The sequence below is a fragment of the Stigmatopora nigra genome, chromosome 16 (genome assembly GCF_051989575.1).
Source record: "Stigmatopora nigra isolate UIUO_SnigA chromosome 16, RoL_Snig_1.1, whole genome shotgun sequence".
NCBI classification, from domain to species: domain Eukaryota; kingdom Metazoa; phylum Chordata; class Actinopteri; order Syngnathiformes; family Syngnathidae; genus Stigmatopora; species Stigmatopora nigra.
Window position 1 is genome coordinate 1865706 of NC_135523.1, and position 17031 is coordinate 1882736.

At 43.8% G+C, this 17031-nt stretch overlaps 2 protein-coding genes across 2 annotated transcripts; both read right to left on the reverse strand.

The window, feature by feature from the left end:
* Window positions 1-877: 877 nt before the first annotated feature.
* tnk2a (tyrosine kinase, non-receptor, 2a) lies at window positions 878-9919 on the reverse strand. Its single transcript, XM_077736009.1, has 21 exons — window positions 9698-9919; window positions 8667-8903; window positions 8362-8524; window positions 8231-8301; window positions 7959-8156; window positions 7704-7853; window positions 7539-7634; window positions 7296-7477; window positions 7081-7207; window positions 6870-7016; window positions 6710-6804; window positions 6449-6643; window positions 6196-6287; window positions 6081-6125; window positions 5771-6018; window positions 4868-5059; window positions 4407-4801; window positions 3484-3709; window positions 3288-3415; window positions 3083-3139; window positions 878-1813 (listed from the first exon to the last, which is right to left on the reverse strand). The coding sequence occupies exons 2-20, from the start codon at window positions 8769-8771 to the stop codon at window positions 3133-3135; spliced, it is 2862 nt and encodes a 953-aa protein (XP_077592135.1). The 5' UTR covers window positions 8772-8903; window positions 9698-9919; the 3' UTR covers window positions 878-1813; window positions 3083-3132.
* A 134-nt stretch (window positions 9920-10053) lies between these two features.
* tfr1b (transferrin receptor 1b) lies at window positions 10054-16999 on the reverse strand. The gene is made up of 19 exons (XM_077736049.1): window positions 16873-16999; window positions 15905-15944; window positions 15073-15283; window positions 14781-15009; window positions 14240-14377; window positions 14080-14164; window positions 13891-14007; window positions 13657-13752; window positions 13446-13585; window positions 13268-13377; window positions 13087-13206; window positions 12905-12990; window positions 12778-12841; window positions 12588-12655; window positions 12456-12523; window positions 12301-12391; window positions 11983-12210; window positions 11749-11898; window positions 10054-11683 (listed from the first exon to the last, which is right to left on the reverse strand). Exons 2-19 carry the CDS (start codon window positions 15935-15937, stop codon window positions 11471-11473), a joined length of 2247 nt encoding a protein of 748 aa, XP_077592175.1. The 5' UTR covers window positions 15938-15944; window positions 16873-16999; the 3' UTR covers window positions 10054-11470.
* Window positions 17000-17031: the final 32 nt, after the last annotated feature.

Consider the following 17031-nt stretch of genomic DNA (forward strand, 5'->3'; position numbering starts at 1 on the left):
AAAAATTAATTGCTAATCACTGAGTTTATCACTAAAACTAGCGTAGGAATATAGATATTTAATGAATATAAAAAGGATTTTAAAATCCTATTAAAAATATTTGAGTACAAAAATATTAAGGAAAAATATACATAACCCAAACTAGGATTCAGAAATATCATATACATAGAATTTAAAATAAAATATGTTAAGATTACAAACAAAGTATTAATTGTTATAGATTTATGATAGATAGTCTATGAGTGTCAAGGGTCTTGAATGAGCTAGAAAAGGAATCCAGGTGAGTCATCCTTCAAGTAAAAAGCAATCGATGGTGTCAAAGCGAGTTGTTTTTCTCCCCCCCGAGGAATCACTCGTTAAAAACATTTTTAAAAAAAGACAACCTTTGCTGCCTTTTCTTCCCATTTTACTGCAAATTCCCTTTTTTTACGAATGGGATTAAATGGGATCTTTATACAAAGGGCTTTCTTTCAAGAGCATTTTTTTCTTGAATGTTTCCCTTGATTGCCTTTACACGATCAATTCAAATTTGATTTTTAAAAAAATTAAAAATGGAAACTCACCCTGTAATGATCGCTTTCATCTCACCACTGAAGAAAAAGTCCAAATTCCAAGAATCCTGATGGTAGCGCTGCAAAATCTGGATTGATTATGAATTCCTTGAAATTAAATCAAAAATTTTCTCATTTTGTGCATCATTTTTCACTAAAAATACAATGTATATACATAAATACATAAATATATATACATATAGACTCAGAATATTGATAAACATTCATGTTTTTTAAAGAATAAACATGGATTATCTTTTCCATTTACCTTTTTTTGCTCAATTAAATCCCCCAATTAAAAAACTAAATAAAACCAAAACTTTACCTTTTCCTTTTCTGTCTCTTTTTATTAAAAAAAACAACAATCAATAAAAGAGCAACATGAAAAATAAATAAATAGATAAAAAAAATAGAGAATACCTACTTACCTTTTCCTTTTTAATTAAAAAGGAAAACAAATCACATTATAATTTTTTTCCCAAAAGGGAAATAAAACAATCTGTTTCAACAACAGACAAATGAATTAAATATTCCAATATAAATTATAACTGGCAAAACATGGATTCTTTTGACCCCGCCCCCTCTCGAACTATGCTGACCTTTTTATCCGACCCGGCGCCTCGTTTTCCGTGTTGGACTTGATCCCAGTCGATAAAAGAATCTGTGTTGTTATCAGCGGAAAAGCAATTAGTATAGATTCATACAGTCGGGTTTATGTTGATATCGACGTAAAAAAAACCTGAGCCCACCCTCACGGTGAAGGGTATTAAAACAGGCCCCCTTTACGTTCAGAGATGGTGAAGAGATTAGCAAAAAAATGGGGTCGGGGTGTTAATTAACTCGCCGTCTAGCGCACCAATGATGTCAACGGTACTTTTGCTCAAAATGGATGCATTGGTGGAAAAATGTAACTTAAAGATGGGTAACTTTTAGACATATGAACACTAAAATAAATAGCAAAAAATCAATTCTATTTGACTGAGCGCAAGACAATTTGGTGGCCATGTTTGGGCAGGAAAAAAGCAACAAAAAAGTCCGACAAGGTAAGTGATGTTTGCTATTTTGGTTGCAAAACGACATTTTTTGGTCTTTTTGGTCAAAATGGATTCCTTTAAATTAGTGTTTAAAATTTTACTTAACACAAAAAACCTGGTAGAGTGTCCATCTTGAGTAGATCCACCAAAAAGTCTAAGGGAGCCGTCCAAGTCAGCCATTTTGGTTCGAAGCAGCCATCTCGGGTCAAGTTTGGTCTTGCGAAGTCTCTATAAAAAAAATAAATAAAAAATAAAGTCTTTAAAAAAATTTTTTTTTGAACATTTTGTTAAAAATTAGCCCCCAAAGCCAGTTTTATTTAGCAGTATAATATTTAGTAGTCTATCTTGAGTGTACCCACCAAAAACTCTTTGTAAGCCATATCTGACAATCCAAGTTGTTTTCAACTTGTCACAAGCGACAACAGAATTCCATCAAAATTTCCCCCACGTAAGCGCAAGCTAACCTTTCGCTTAGCCCAGTAAAGTGTTCCGAGAGGCGCTCGCAACTTAATTACAAGCAATTAATTTGCCGCGGTGCCGATTGGAAATCAATTTTAAAAAGTTTCTCTTTGGCTATTAAGCGCTAGATTTTTTTTCTTCTCTCCTCCCACTAACCGATCACGAACAAGATTGACTCGAGTTTTTGTCGGAATGGCGGCGAGACAGTTCAATCGGGTGCCTTTTTTTTTGCATCCATCGAGGTCACGTTTGGAGAAAAGCGACTGCGGCTGTGAAGAATGGAGCATTCAACCGGCGGAAGGAAAACCTTGACGGCGAATTTGCGGCTCGACAGTGCGTCAGATGGCCAAGGTTGCTAATGGAGGCGCCTTTTCTTTGCGAAATGCCGACGATAGTCATGCCGCAACTTCCTGGGTTACAAAAGATCGTCTGGGTTTTGAAATGAAGCTGAAAAGTAGATGTAATTGATTCTTGGCGACAGAAAAATAAATAAAAGTGAAATAAATGTGCGGTTATGAATCCAATTGTGATTTAAATGTGGTGAAATTCTTGTTGAAAGATTTTTTAACGCCCTAATTTTTGAATATATGTCCATTTTATTTCAATCTTTATGTATTAAAAATTGTATTAGATTTTTTTGTATGTTGATTGATGTGAATTATTTTAAATTTGTATTAATGAACCTTTTTTAAGTAATGAAATTGCACATTTTTCCATGTTCAGACGACACGCTTTTGGGCTTTGAAGAGCTGTTTGACGCTCTACTGGCGACTCAGCATTTTACTTGCTAATCGCTAACATGTGATTGGATGAATACGCGTCAGTGAGTCAGTCAAGTGAGCCTCATTTGGAGCGTCTCGCCACTTTTGGTGGAACCTGCCGGGCCATTTTCTGGGCTATAAAACATAAATAAGCTACACTTAAGTATTAGCCCCTGTCCCAGCATGTACCATTTATATTCCAGAAAATACAGTTGTATTTATTTAGTTCCAGCTAGGATTAAAATCAACATAAATAACCGATTCTTTAGCGATATACCAATATTCTGCTGTCTTGAGGCGCCAGCTGGTCTTGGTCACTTCTCGCCGTCAATTTCTGCCAAAAAACAAAAACAAAAGAAAATTGAAGCTAATGCATAGACGCCAATGGATTATATTACCGTATTTTCTCACATATTATCCTTATCTAATCTTTGAATGATACAATGTTGACTTTCCTAATTTTGACAAAGGGAAATGCTCACCTATTGCAGTGCGGTCCGTGTGTATCCAACATGAGCGAAGCAGCTTCTTCCAAATTCCATTGACAGCGACTCAGAAGGGCTTCGCACTCGCGTCGGGAACTCAAGCCCACCCGGAACAACTGCTCCACCTTTGCAAGAAAAATACATCCTCAGAACTCTTTTAGAAACGCCCAATCGCATGGCTGACGGAGTCTACCTTCAAGTATTGGATGGCTTGTTGGACGGCGCCACGGTGGGCTCGCAAGGCGGCCTGACACTCGTCTGACGTGACGCCACGCACGGCTTCCCGGGCCCGGGAAATGGCGGATTCAGAGGTTGGGCTGTCGTCGTCGTTGTTGTTGTTGTTGGAGGAGGAGTTGGGCTTGGCTCGGCTGGGGTGCTGGATCATGGGTTTGACTGCCGCCATGTTGACTGCACCATATCTGATGGGGAAAAAATATATACAGGTAAGCTAGTTATAAGCTAGTTGTCCCAGTTTCAATGACATCAACCCTTATCAATAGTAAATGAAAGTCTTGGACATTTTTTTGGTGTCCTAAGCACCACGAAGGCATTTTCCAAAAATGAAAGCTAAGCACAAATGATGCACATTTGACTTGAACGGCCAACCAATTCATCCACTTCATCCTGTCAGTCAAGCTGCACTGCTATTGACCGATTCCCGTGCTGAGATGGCCCGTGATTTTTTTTTCTTTCTCCATCGCTTTACTTGAGCCCAGGCCGAAAATAGTGCTCGTGTGCTAAAATGGCGGGTAAGGCAATTTGCTTGCGTAACCTTCTCCGTTGCCGCATGGTTACACAAGACCCGTCGTCCAATAACCGGCGTCGGAATTCCGATCAGAGGAGAAAAAAAATAAAAAACCTGGGCGATAAATCTGTGTCTGCCCCTCGTCCATTTTTTACAGCGAGCGATTTTTAAAATGATTTTACATCCGCCCCTCTTCTGCCACCGAACATTTTTGCTTTATGGCATTGACTGGCGTTTAAAGGCTGATTGAGCGAGAGCCCCTGAGATGACAGGATGAAAAAAATGGAGCTAAAGGGAGAGTGAAAGAGTACTTGAAAGTGAAAACGAAAAATTGCAAACTAGATCCATACATTTTAAGCTTTAAAATGTACCTTTCCAGTAGAGCCGGTCGCCCCGGCGACGGGGTGTGGGCGGAGCCTTGCGACCCCTCCGTCGTCACGCGGGAGTGGAGCGGGTCCAACGCGAAGGCGGCGCCTCGATGAGGTGACACCGGAAGGGTCGCGGTCGCCAAGGGCGATGAGGACCGCGAGCTAGGTTGGGAGAGGGTCCGGTCGCGTGGTGGCAGCCGAGGGGGCGTGTCTTCCAGATCTTGGGAGGCGGAGCTGAGGCGATGTTGGGCGGGACAACGAGGCGGGAGCTCGGGGCGCTCAGATGAGGGTGTGGGTGGCGGGAGGTAGATCTGACGGTGGGGGAGCGGCACCAGTGGGAGGGGCGAGGAGGGGAGTGAGCGCCCTGTTGCCGCGGGAACCCGAAGCTTCACCATCACCTTGAAATGGACATCATCCAAGGTGATTGACATCTTGTACCAGGTCATGTATGGCAAAATTCGTACCTCTCGTTGGAGCTCCTGGAAAAGGTCGGCCGACTGCGATTCGTTGCGGACCAAGGTGGCGGTGGGGACCTCTTGGACCGCCCCCTTGTTGATGGTTAGAACTTCCCGGTCCTCCGATTGGTCGTGAAGCTCCGACGCCACCTCGTCGTAGGCGGGTTGTGGGAGGGGCCAATCCAGGATGGAGGGTGTGTCCTAAAAAGAATCATGTCAATTTAGGAGGAATCATTTGAACTGAATATATTATAATTATGATTTGAATTTAAAAATAGTACATTATGTATGAATTTACATTTTAAAATGTTTTTCAAATAAAGTCAATTTTGCAGGTTAAAAATAAAAACATTTTTTAACATCAAAATATTAGATTAGAATACACTTAATTTGGTGCTTCCTTATCCTCAATGGGTTAAGCCACTGTCATTCAATGGAAAACACTAAAATTCCATTAGCTTCCCTTTGGCATCCCATCCATCCACAGCGACTGTTTGCACTTAAACACGGACCCCAGGGGCTCCCACCCAAGTACCTACAAGTATGTTTACCCCGCGTGTTACGCCGTCTCATATTTTTTTGGTGCTGCTGACGTAAGAGGAGCGCAAATAGCACGACACCAAGCGGCACGCCGGCCTCCGATCAATGAGCGCCATCTCGCCCCGTCGTGAGCATCGGAGGGGAAAGGAGCCAGTTACGACATTTTCAGGGCAATGGTGGGGAGTGCTACCGACCCCCCTCCGTGGGAGCGTGTTGGTGTTACTGGTGCTATTTAACCCTTTCATCTAGGCATAAGAATTATTTTCCATTATCATTGGTCAATTTTGATGATTGCATTTGAATTCCCAGTATAATCTACTATTGACACTATTATTTATAAACCATAAATTATTCTAGAGCAATTTTTACTACCTTGATGACATCACGGTCGAACGGAAGACTCTCAGTGAGCGGCGAAGGCGTAGTGGCGGAGCTGAAGCTGTCGTCCGTGAAGTCGATGAGCGACACCTCGCCAGCGTCCGGGTAGGTCCCGCCCTCCCAGGGGCGGAGCTTAAGGCTCGGAGGGAAGCCGGGCCTTTTGGGGCCGGCGCGGACACTCGACGAGGCGCCATCCTCGTCGACATCGTCGTAGTCCTCCATCACAGAGTCGTAGTAGGGTTCTGAGAGGAACCAGAGGGGAGTTAGGGAATGGCCGACCCGGCGACGCCCACGTGGAACTTACTCTTGAAAAGAACCGCGGGTTGGGGAGGACGAGGTGGTGGTTGTTCTGTGGAGGAGAAAAGGCACTGACTACATATTTGCTCCTAAAATGCTAAATCTGAGAAAAGTAAATTTACTCTTGGCTCGGTTGGGGAGTTTGCTGGGTCTGGAGGTGCTGGGTTCCAATCCGAGGACATCGGGGGGCTTCATGGGGTTCCCCAAATAGAGACTGTGGAGGAAAATAAAAAGCAGCAAAGTGAGTGGATGGATTTTTACCATTAAAAATCAAAGTGGACATCAGGATTTTTTTTTATTGTCAAAAAATGTAAATTTTGCTTTAAAAATGTTTACTTTTTTTTAAAGGGTAACTTTAATATATTGTTTACAGACCTGTCGATGCGGTCGGCGTGTCCCCAACTCCGATGCGGGTCGGTATCCCCGTGGCCCGTGTGGATGAAGGAGTGCTTGAGTGGCTTGCTGATGTCATCCGCCGACAGGCCCGTCACCGCCGTCACCACGTGGCGGGGAAACTGGCCCGATCGCAGCGTTCGACGGTTCTGCCCACGCCACCAATAGTGCTCGGCCCTGGAAAAAAAAGTGGGCAAAGATTAGTCATCAGTCAGACAGAAAAGGAAACAAACATTGACGGACCTTCCATCGATGATGGTGATGACATCATTCATCTGAATGTGAAGTTTGTCGTCCTCCGTCGAGTCCTGCAGAGCTCTCATGTCCGTAGGAGTGCTCTAAACAATCGCATCAGTTCACATGGACGTTCCAGACCAAAAAAAGACATTTAGGTGCCGTATACCTCTGTGAGAAAGTCCCTGAGGGCCACAAAGGTGGGCCGGTCCTCAGGTTTGGGGCTCCAACATTGCAGCATGACATTATAGATGTCCTGAGGACAGTCGTCCGGCTGGCACAGACGCTCTGCCTCCACGTCCACCTTGTGGAGGATCTGCCAAAACGAGCGGTCCACTCGTAGGAATGGTCGCAAATCAAGGGCTGGGGGAGGGGCTTACCTGACTTCCATTGAGGCCTGGCCATGGCTCTTGCCCGTGGGTGAACATCTCCCACAAGGTGACCCCGAACATCCAAGTGTCGGACGCGTGTGAAAAAGTGCGAGTTTTCAACGACTCCGGAGCGCACCTGAAAAAAACGCCAAAATGGGAAAAGGCTAGAAACCAGCGTTTTCCCCTTCAAAATGGCGCCCATCCCACATGAGTGCCATTCTAACCACGGAAATGGGACTTTGTGGCCCTCCTCCATGACGTAGTGGTCTGCATGCGTGGGTAACGCCCTCATCAGGCCGAAGTCGCCGATCTTTACCGTCTCGTTGGTGGACAGTAGCACGTTGCGCGCCGCCAAGTCGCGGTGGAGAAAGCGGCACTGCTCCAGGTAGGCCATTCCACACGCCACCTGTAACATCAAGGTTAAACCATTTGCTCGCCAAGTTAAAGGACGGAAAATCTAGTTCAACCTGAACGGCGTAGTTGCAGAGCGAAGAGATGAGGATGTGACCTTGACGCTTCCTCAGCCGGTCCAGAAGCGAACCCAGAGGAGCCAACTCCGTCACCTGGAAACGGGATTCAAGAGCGTCAGATCGGAAGAACAATTCCCGGCGCCGTGTTGGCGGTCCGCTCACCATCTTCATGGGCTGCGTCAGGACCACGCCATAAAGTCGGATCAGGTTCTGGTGGCTAAGCGAGTGCATGGCGTTGACCTCCCTGATGAAGTCGTCCAGACCGTCCGAGTCCAGCACGCCGGCCTTCAGGCACTTGACCGCCACAGACAACTGCGGGCGAGTCCAAAAATGATTTTATAATAATAACAATAATAATAATAGATCCTGCACCACTAATATAGGCTTATTCCTAAGTTATTGAACTTGGAGTCTCACCACTCGACCACTAGGGGCGCTCCACTCGCCGCGGCGAACAACGCCAAAGGTGCCGTCACCCAGGCGCTCAAACAGCTGCAGTTCCGTCTCCCGGATGAGGCAGGTGAGCGAAGCGGGGGAGTCAGCGGCGGAGGGCAAGCCGCCGGACGCCAGAGGCGACGGCTGTTGATCGGCGTCGCTACGCTTGACGGGAAACACCTGCAGAAGACCAAAAAATAAATAAAAATCAGGACTTATAAACGTATTAGCCGGTTGGACATATGTTACAGTACCTTGCTCATCCAGGACTTGCGTTTGTAAAGCGCTCGCCTCCTCTTGACGGCTTCCCAAAGTCTTCTTTGACCTAAAAGACATTCGCGTCAAGGACGAGCGCTAAGCGGGAAGCAAGTGGGCGGAGTCTAACCGGGGCGACCCATGCCAATCTTCTCCAGGTCTTCGTTCTTGACATAGTCAAAGTGCGAGAGGCGTGTGACGTTGAGCTCGTCACGGACACGCAGGAAGTACTGCTGCAACTGAACGTCCGTCAGAAGCTCCAGAAGCCATTCCGTGCCCTCCTCGTTTGACATCTGAGCACAAAATACTACGTTTCAATAACAAAATTAGCATTTTAGAAAAAGCTAGCTAAAGAAACATGTCTCCAAAAAGAGAACTTTCCTCGGTGGATGTAATTACAGCCATAAAAAACATTGATTTGATTACATCCTTTACCACTGGTCTGGCGGAATTCCTCGCCCTGTCATCGGCGTCCTCGTCCTCAGCTTCGTCGCCTTCTCTGGCGTAAGGAAGTCTCCGATACACGTAGCTATCGCCCATTGTGTTTGACTTCTTCTTCTGCGCACCTAAAGAGCAATTTGCGTTTCCCCTCGGTGTCCTCGCGTTACTAGCGCCGCTGAGTCACGATGCGCCGCCGCCATCACTTGGCGTTTGCTAAATAATTCAGGAGAGCTGTCGAAGAGGAGGAAAATCAGGATGAGGACAGATGAGCGCTAACCTGATTTCATGTGTCGAACGCCGGCGGACCAGAGTAGCCTTTTCGCGACCCCCACAGATCTTTAGAGCCCCTCTACACCCCCGCTGTTGCCATGGCTACAGGCTCCTTCGCAATGAGGGTTTGAAATAGGACAGTGTGCTAAATGTAGCATTGCTAGCATTTCAAACTTCCTTCAATGTCCAAGAATTATCTAAGAATTGAGCATTTCAATATGTTCTGTAACTGAAATATATAGAAAGTACACCCACAATAGTCACATTGTTTTAATAAGGCAATTAGACCACGCCGCCAGTGCCCATTCAATTACATTCGGCTACATTTTTTCAACAATTTTAGTAGCCTTTTCGTGTTTTTAACATAATTTATAACAGTTTACTACATTTTAAAGGAAATTATTAACATTTTAGCATACATGTAAATGTGACACCATTCCAATATTAAACTAGCAAAGCATTGTGTACAACAACGCAGGGGTACCGAATGTTTTGACACGTGTCAAGCTAGCAGCTAATTTTTTAATCTTTTAATCCTCTTCAAGACACAAACGTCTGAATTCTAGTCTCCGAAACGTTAGGATGCTACACAAGAAACTGAATTTACCTTATACACGCGTTACTAGTGGAAGGAACTGCATTAAGAATGTCAAGGTACTCAAGCGCGACTAATCCGTATTCACTTGCTATCACAGCATATACATATAAACAGACTATAAAAACGATAATATAGTAATTTCAGAAGGGGAATTCACCTCATTGCGCCGGTCACTTTGCGGGCATCATTTAGAGCTCTCTCCTCTTCAGGGCTTCTTAAGACAAAATAAAAGCAAAGGAAGAATGGAGGCTTCGTTCGACACGGTTGTTCCGTCTTCACAGCTGCTAATTGCCGCTCAAATTTAGTTGTTTCTCTGTCAAAGACCGCGAGTTCAAAGGAACCGTCGTCGCTATCCTCCGCCGTGGCGCGAGTGAAGCGGTGTCCAGTTGAACCGCATCACTCCCAAATACATCCGCGGAGTAGAGCAAACCAGAAGGGACAGAATCAGTGAAAAAAAATAGTTCCAATTTAGACACATTTGTTGTAGATACAGGAAATAAAGAAAAATGACCGTTTTCTTTTGTAAATTAATTCTTTATTGGTGAAATATGGCAACTATTGTTTAAGTTAGCACTGGAAAAAACACAAATTGATTGGCTCGGAGTTAAATTCAATTACAAACAGACCAAACATGAACACCTAAATTGTCCCCAACAAGTGCCAAAATGTTCAATTTTTCATTTTTAAGTGTAAAAATCGACTTGCTTACATGTAACAATCATAATTTAAGCAAGATAGCCGACGCCATTAGCCCTAGGGAAAAAAATAATCATAAATCACTACAAATGATCAATCTTAGATTGTTTGGAATGGTAAAAATAATTTATACTCAATTTCCTTCCCAGAGCTAAAATGTAACTATAGCGTAAAGCTAAAAATTTAACCAAACAAAAAAAATTAGCCTAGTCCAAGAGTGATTCAAACACAGCAGCAGCGAGCGTGCTAATCGCTAGCGACAGGGGAAATAGCTACAACAAAGCATACTAACGACAATAAATAAGTATAAAACTCTGGGAAACACTGTCCCCGATAAGTCGTTCCACCCTTGGAGTGAATATGAGAGGCACTGCTCCCGATAAATACACGTAAAAAAGACAAAAACATTCATACACGTGGTAGATAAAAACTACCGTCACTTGTCATTATGGAAGACACTGCTCCCGATAATGGGGATTATTATGGAGGTCACTGCCCCCGATAACTCTTGCCAACTGCTCCAGAGATTTTTTTGATTTTTTTTGTCACCTTATTTGCGTTAAATCATAAGCTGCCATTCATGCGGATAGACGTCCAATCTTGTCCGAGGTTATTCGAATGGATTTAGACGTCTATCGGCATCAATGGGGGTAAAATTTGTCATTTTTTAGAATTTTTGTATTTATAAATTTACGTTTTTGAATCGTTTTGGTGGATTTTTTGATCATGGCTGTTTTTGTCAATATTTTTTTTTGTCCTTGTCGGTCCACTCAATTTTCCCCCCGCTTCATTTTCCACCTCAATTTTTTTTGCCTAAAAGTGTGACGTTCTCTCTTTTTTTGTGATCATTGACCAATAGTTATTTTTCTAGCTGCCTGAGTTGAGCCTCAACAGTTACCGTAGCAGATGCTGCTGTCAAATGAGACAGTATAACTGTCATAATTATGGAAGGCACTGCTTCCGATAATTTAAAAGAAAAAAAAACTAAATCTAGGTATAAATAAGGTCCTCAGTGTTCAGATGGCAAGATGGAAGGTGTCAGTAGTATTTGCGCTATTTTTTTTTTTCAAGTACTGGATGGAATCTGAAGCCGAGCGTCCTTAACAAAACCAAAACAGCAATTCCTTCGTATAAAGGAGCACCGCTGCCCCCTATGGATTTGGAGTGTCCAATTCAACTTGTCAATTTCATTTTTTCCGGGAAAATATTTCATGATATTTCACTCACGCTCTCCCTAAACTTGATTGTCGTTCTGCCAGATGTCGTTAATCATGGCGTTGGCGCACATCTTCAGGGTCCAGGTGGCGAAAGCTAGCTGGGTGTGGAGCTCTTGGGGGTCCGTGTTCTCGGAAAGGGCCGCCAGAGTGTGTTTGCCGCGGCCCATTAAGATGTGACGGAAGGGGGTGTCCACCGGGGATACGTAGGGCGAGAGAAGGTTGCGTTCAATCTGTGATAGAAAAATAGAGCATTGGAAAAAATAGTGGCGGGTTGTGAAATCGCGAGGGAACTTACACTCATGAGTTTTTGGTTGAGGAAACGGGCGCCGCTGGCTTGGGTGGCGTCAGTGTTCATGATGGCCTTGTTCAAGTTGGACGTGGCTCGCATGAAGGAGCCGTGTGCGTTGCTCAGCCATTTTGGGTCAACGTCCTTAAGTTGCCCATTCTGTTTAACGTCCAAATTGGTGAAATTAGTGACCTCGATGGATATAAAATGGCTTCCAAATAATGTAAATAAAGTTTTGCTCACCTGGATGAGGCCTCGAACGTGCCGGTAGAGTGAGTTGATGACCTCGGGGAGGACTTTGCGATAGCGGCTGACGTCCAGACTGACCAAGTGGTTGTGGATTAAGCGGAGGGCCATGCGGCCGGCTAATTTAGCCGCTAGTGCAGTGGTAGCTTCCAACATTTGGCTGGTGCTGTATTTCAGGTGGTCCATGTTGTCCATGGAAGTGCCATAGTAAGTGTATTCCTCCAACTATAAAGGTGGGTTAAAAAAATCCATTTAATATCTCTTTAAAGCTGGCGGACATTTTGTTAGAAGCAAAAGTCATTGTTAAAAACTCACCTCGGGATTGGTGAAGTGGAAAGAGATGGAAGGAATGCCGGCCAAGGCCATAAATGGGTAGGCGGCGTCATCAATAGCCATGGGTTTCAACCTGATTGCGAAAGGTGACTTTTTTAGAATTTTCCAGTCTTTAAAGTCATTTAAAATGTACTTACACATTGTCCTCCCAGTCGCTCTTTTCCACCATGTCGTACAAGCTGCCTCGACCCAATGGACTGTCGACCTGGGATTAAAATGACATGTTAAAAATTGACTTTTAAAATGGGTTGATATAATTTGTAGCTTACCTCCTTCATGGTGCTTTCCAGGAGGGTATGAAGGAGCGGACTGGATGAAGCAATAAAACCACCACGACCTGGTGAGAAGATGGTTACATTTGGGGGAATGGTATGCCACAATTGATGGAACAATTTCAGGACAAAAATGTGGATTTTGTGGGGTGTACATCAATGGGTTAACAAATAATCTGACTCTTACCCATGACCAAGCCATCAAGGTTAATGTAGGCGATGAGTTTTCTGTCAATGGACGTCAAGTACCCCTAGAAAAAAAAAAAATGTTAATTTTTGCCACACTAATTTGACTTTTTTTTTGGTGCTCTCACCTCCAAAAACTCAGTGGCTCCAACACTTCCATAGTCTCCGGCACCCCAGCTAGCAAAAACGATGCTTCTCCTGGGCCTAAAACTATCTGTGAAAAACAACAAGGTGAGGATTACTACTAGCTTGGAAACAATAAAGTAATAAAAATGAGAAAAAAAACTCTTCTCCATTTTTTTTGACCAACCTTTCTCCACCATGTCGTGAAAGGCCTCGGCCAGCTCCATAAGAACCGAAGTTCCGACAGCAGCTCGGGCGAATCCGTTCCCCCAGGCGTCCCTTTGAGCTCCCAACACCACGTATTCATCTACGGCATTACAATCCAAGTCACATGACCGCCCTTTTGCCTTTTTTTTGAGCGTCCGTACCGGGATCGACGAATCCTCGGACGACTCCGAACACATTGTGGATCTCCGTGTTGACCAGCACGTTGTTGACTTCCACGGTGACGTTCTGCCCGCCTCTGGCGTTGCTCCCCCTACCGCCAAATTAATTTTTTAGCAAACGCCACAAAATGTAGCGGTGGTTATCGGCGGCTACGCTTACCCCAGAAGGATTTCCGCCACGCTGTAGGTGATGCTTTGAGCCAAGATTCCAGGGAGGCCGGAAGATTTGGTGGGCGGGAACTGGGTGTGGTTAAAGGAGGGGAATCCTGGGGTGTATGGATCGCCAGAGCCAAGATGGACCTGATGGGGGGGAAAAGTTAAGGAATGGTCAAATGGGTGAACGTTGTTGGAGGAGTTGGGGTGGCGCTTACGTGGCCGTAAAGCGCCGAAGTAGCGCCGCCATTGCGATCCAAAAGGTCGGAGAAGATGAGGACGGCCGAGGCGCCTCGGGCTTCGGCGTTAGCCACCTGAAAAAATGGTTACAAGGCTTAAAAAAAGGCTAAATTACGATTATTTTCCTATTCAAAGACAAAAATAGTGTCTATTGAAAAGACCCATTGACATAGCCCCTCCCCTATTGACAGTGACCGCCATTTTGAGGGTACCTTTTCAGCCAAGCTGATTTTTCCCACTTTCATCAGCATGACGCTGCCTTTCAACTCCATGTTCCGGATGGCGTCCAAATCGTCACGGAGACCATAGTTGGCGAACAATAGCTTGCCCTAAAAAAAAAGCGCTCAGGGTCACGTGATCTGCTCGAGACTGTCGTCGATTTATCGACAAGCGGTTCTCACCGTGACTTTTCCGGTGGCGCTGTAAGCCAGATAGCCTTCTTGTTTGTACTCTTGACCTTGGAAGGTGACGACGTTGGGGCGGGTGCTGTGGACGTTAGCCGGGTTAGCCACATTAGCCGGGTTAGCAATGGTGGGTGAGGGCAAATATTGGAAAACTCACTCGTCTTTCTTCTGTAGCTGGACGTAGTGAACGTCCGTCCATTTCTCCAAATCGAGCGCGTTGAATTCGTTGACAATTAGCTTAGCAAGATGGACGTCGCCCTGGCTGCCCGCCAAGCGTGCCGGAACGTCAAAGTTCCTGAGAAGAAATGACGCTATTTATTCAGTGGTATATTCCATTGAAAATCTGCTTATACAAGTTTAAACATGTGGCAAAAATTCCATGTAAAAATGGCGGTTGTAGAAATACAATCCAGTTTTTTTTGGTGTATATTTTTAGTAATTTGACAATGATTCGGCACTTTTTCAAATTTAAATAGTGTGAATTGGAGCCAAAATGTAGGATAATTTACATTTTAAAATTAGGTTTTTTTGTTTTTTTGTTTATAAAAAGGAGCCTGTTTTTTTTTTTTAATCGTAAAACTAATTAAGTAAAATCAAATAAGAGCTTATGTCTTGCAACATGGCAAATCAGTAAAAGTGTTGGGTGAAAAATGGCAAAGAAAATGATTAAAATGACATAAACAAGCTATTTTTTTTACTTGAAACGTGCGTCGAAATCCTGGCTGGTGAGTTTACTGTCGAGAATCTGGCTGATTTCATTCCAACTGTTGGGGATGCCGCGTGCCGTGTCGTCAACCACGGCGACGTCGTCGTCTTCATCTTTCTTGGCCAAAGCCGGCGTCTGATCGATGACTGGCGCCGACTGTTCGGCACAAGCGGCGGGCGCGGCTTCCGATTTCTTCAAGGTGACGCTGCCGAGAAAGTATCCTGCGGAAAAGACCACTTTGTCATTGGTCCGTTTCACAAAAATGGCGGTTTCAAATTCCTCACCGGTGGTGAAAACGACCACGAAACCCAACACCATTAGGAAGACGAAGCGCTTGTTCCCGGAGCCGCCCGAAGGCGGCGGCCGGTAGACGGGCGAGTCGTCGCCGTGGGCGACCTCCGTATGATCTTCGTCGTCGGCCATTTTCAACTCTACATGGCGGTCGGGTTCGTCGTCGCGTTGCAACGGGAATCGGCGGTATTGGACGCTTTTTATCTGGAGGAAGGAGGAAATGGAAATTTAAAAAAAGGCAGAGAAATGCAACCTGGCAACTTTTGCGACGTGGCGGAAAAAAATCTAATAAAAAATCTAACCCTGGAATGCACTCATTTAATTTTACAAGTGGAAAATTAATTTGGCATTTAAGTCTGTTGTTTTTTACCATTTGAAAAATATTAGCAATTCTATTTATGACATCACAACCAGACTTTATAATCATTTCTATTTTCAGTTTAATTTTGACAGACAACAAAGACCGCATGTCAATCAAAGACAAGCTAGTTTATTTCCTTTTATATTTTTCTTTGTGGGCAAAGCCCAAAATAAACAAAGACAAAAGACTAATTAGGATCTAATTTGCTTATACTAGGGTTCACTTTGATCACTTTTCTTTGAATTGGTGACCAAAAGCTGCTAAAGCATTTTTTAAAGTATTTTTAAGCGTTGTAGTATTTTCTAGCACATTTAAATGAGTTTATCATTAGTATAGGTACTTTCCACTTGAAGTGGGAGAGTCGGCAGCAGTTGAGCGACTCGTTATCTCCAGCCACACCCCTGAGTTCAAATGTATTGACGTTTACTAGTGACAAATTTCCAAGAAACAACACAAAGACGTACCATGTTATTCACCGTAGACTTGACTCGGTCCATTTTGTTCCTGAAATATAAAAAAAAAACACACAAAGTTGGATCCTTTCAAATGGCCTCCACTGTTCACCTTGAGCTGCTTATTTTGGCTTCAAAGTGGAGATTAAAGCTCAACTTGGCCTTTGTCGGAGTATTTCTTGGCAGCTGTGTTTGAATTCTTAACCAAGGTAACCGGCTTCTCAAATTCACTTTCTTACTGTTAACAGTTGAGAAGATTTCAAGCTGATTTACCTTGTCTGACCTTGCATTAAAAAAACAATTTCGACCAAATATTTGACAAAAAAACAAAAATATGCAGTTTTTAAAAGTATTTAACTAAAACAGCACGAGTAGTAGTGTAGCTATTTTAAATTACGACAATAAACCTTTTACGGCAGCCGGTGACAGCAAAGACATCTAATTCACGACAGTTAATAAGCTAGCTGTCAACCCCCGCTGTCAAATTTGACGTTTATTGCCGTCAATGACTAAATAAAGAGGAACCGGTTATGAAATTAAGTGTACGTTACTTAAAACACGCCTAAGAAAATCCGGTGTGGTACCATCAATCATGTATCATATGGTTAAAAAGAAAAAACACTAAAATGTCATTATAATTGAGCTAGTATATCAAAATAAAGTATCTGTATGATTAATACCACCGTTAACATAAAGGCCTTTGTCGGAATTCACCACGAATGATTTAAACAACAGGGTTAAAACAACCTTAATATCATTAATGTCGACGTGAAAATGTAAAAATGTATGTTTTAGTCTAAAAACTATGACGAATTAACGCACATGGTGTGTACGCATGACATTGCGAAAAGATTCCCTCCGGTTGCACGAAAATGGCGCGACCATAGTCGTAAAAGGTCAGCTGTTGGGTGGCGGTGTATTGAGTCAAAACATAACTATTCTTGACAAAAATGAAAGTATTGGGGGTCGTTTGGTCTCACCTTGAGGAAAGCTTGAGTTGCGCCTCCACCGCAAGTTGAGGAGAAATGAGTGCTCCTTTCCTTCTTGCCCTTTGGTTCAGCCCGAAAATGTACTTCCTCCTACGTCACAATATGCTTCGGCCCATAAAAGATATCGTATATATCTTTAACTAGATGTCT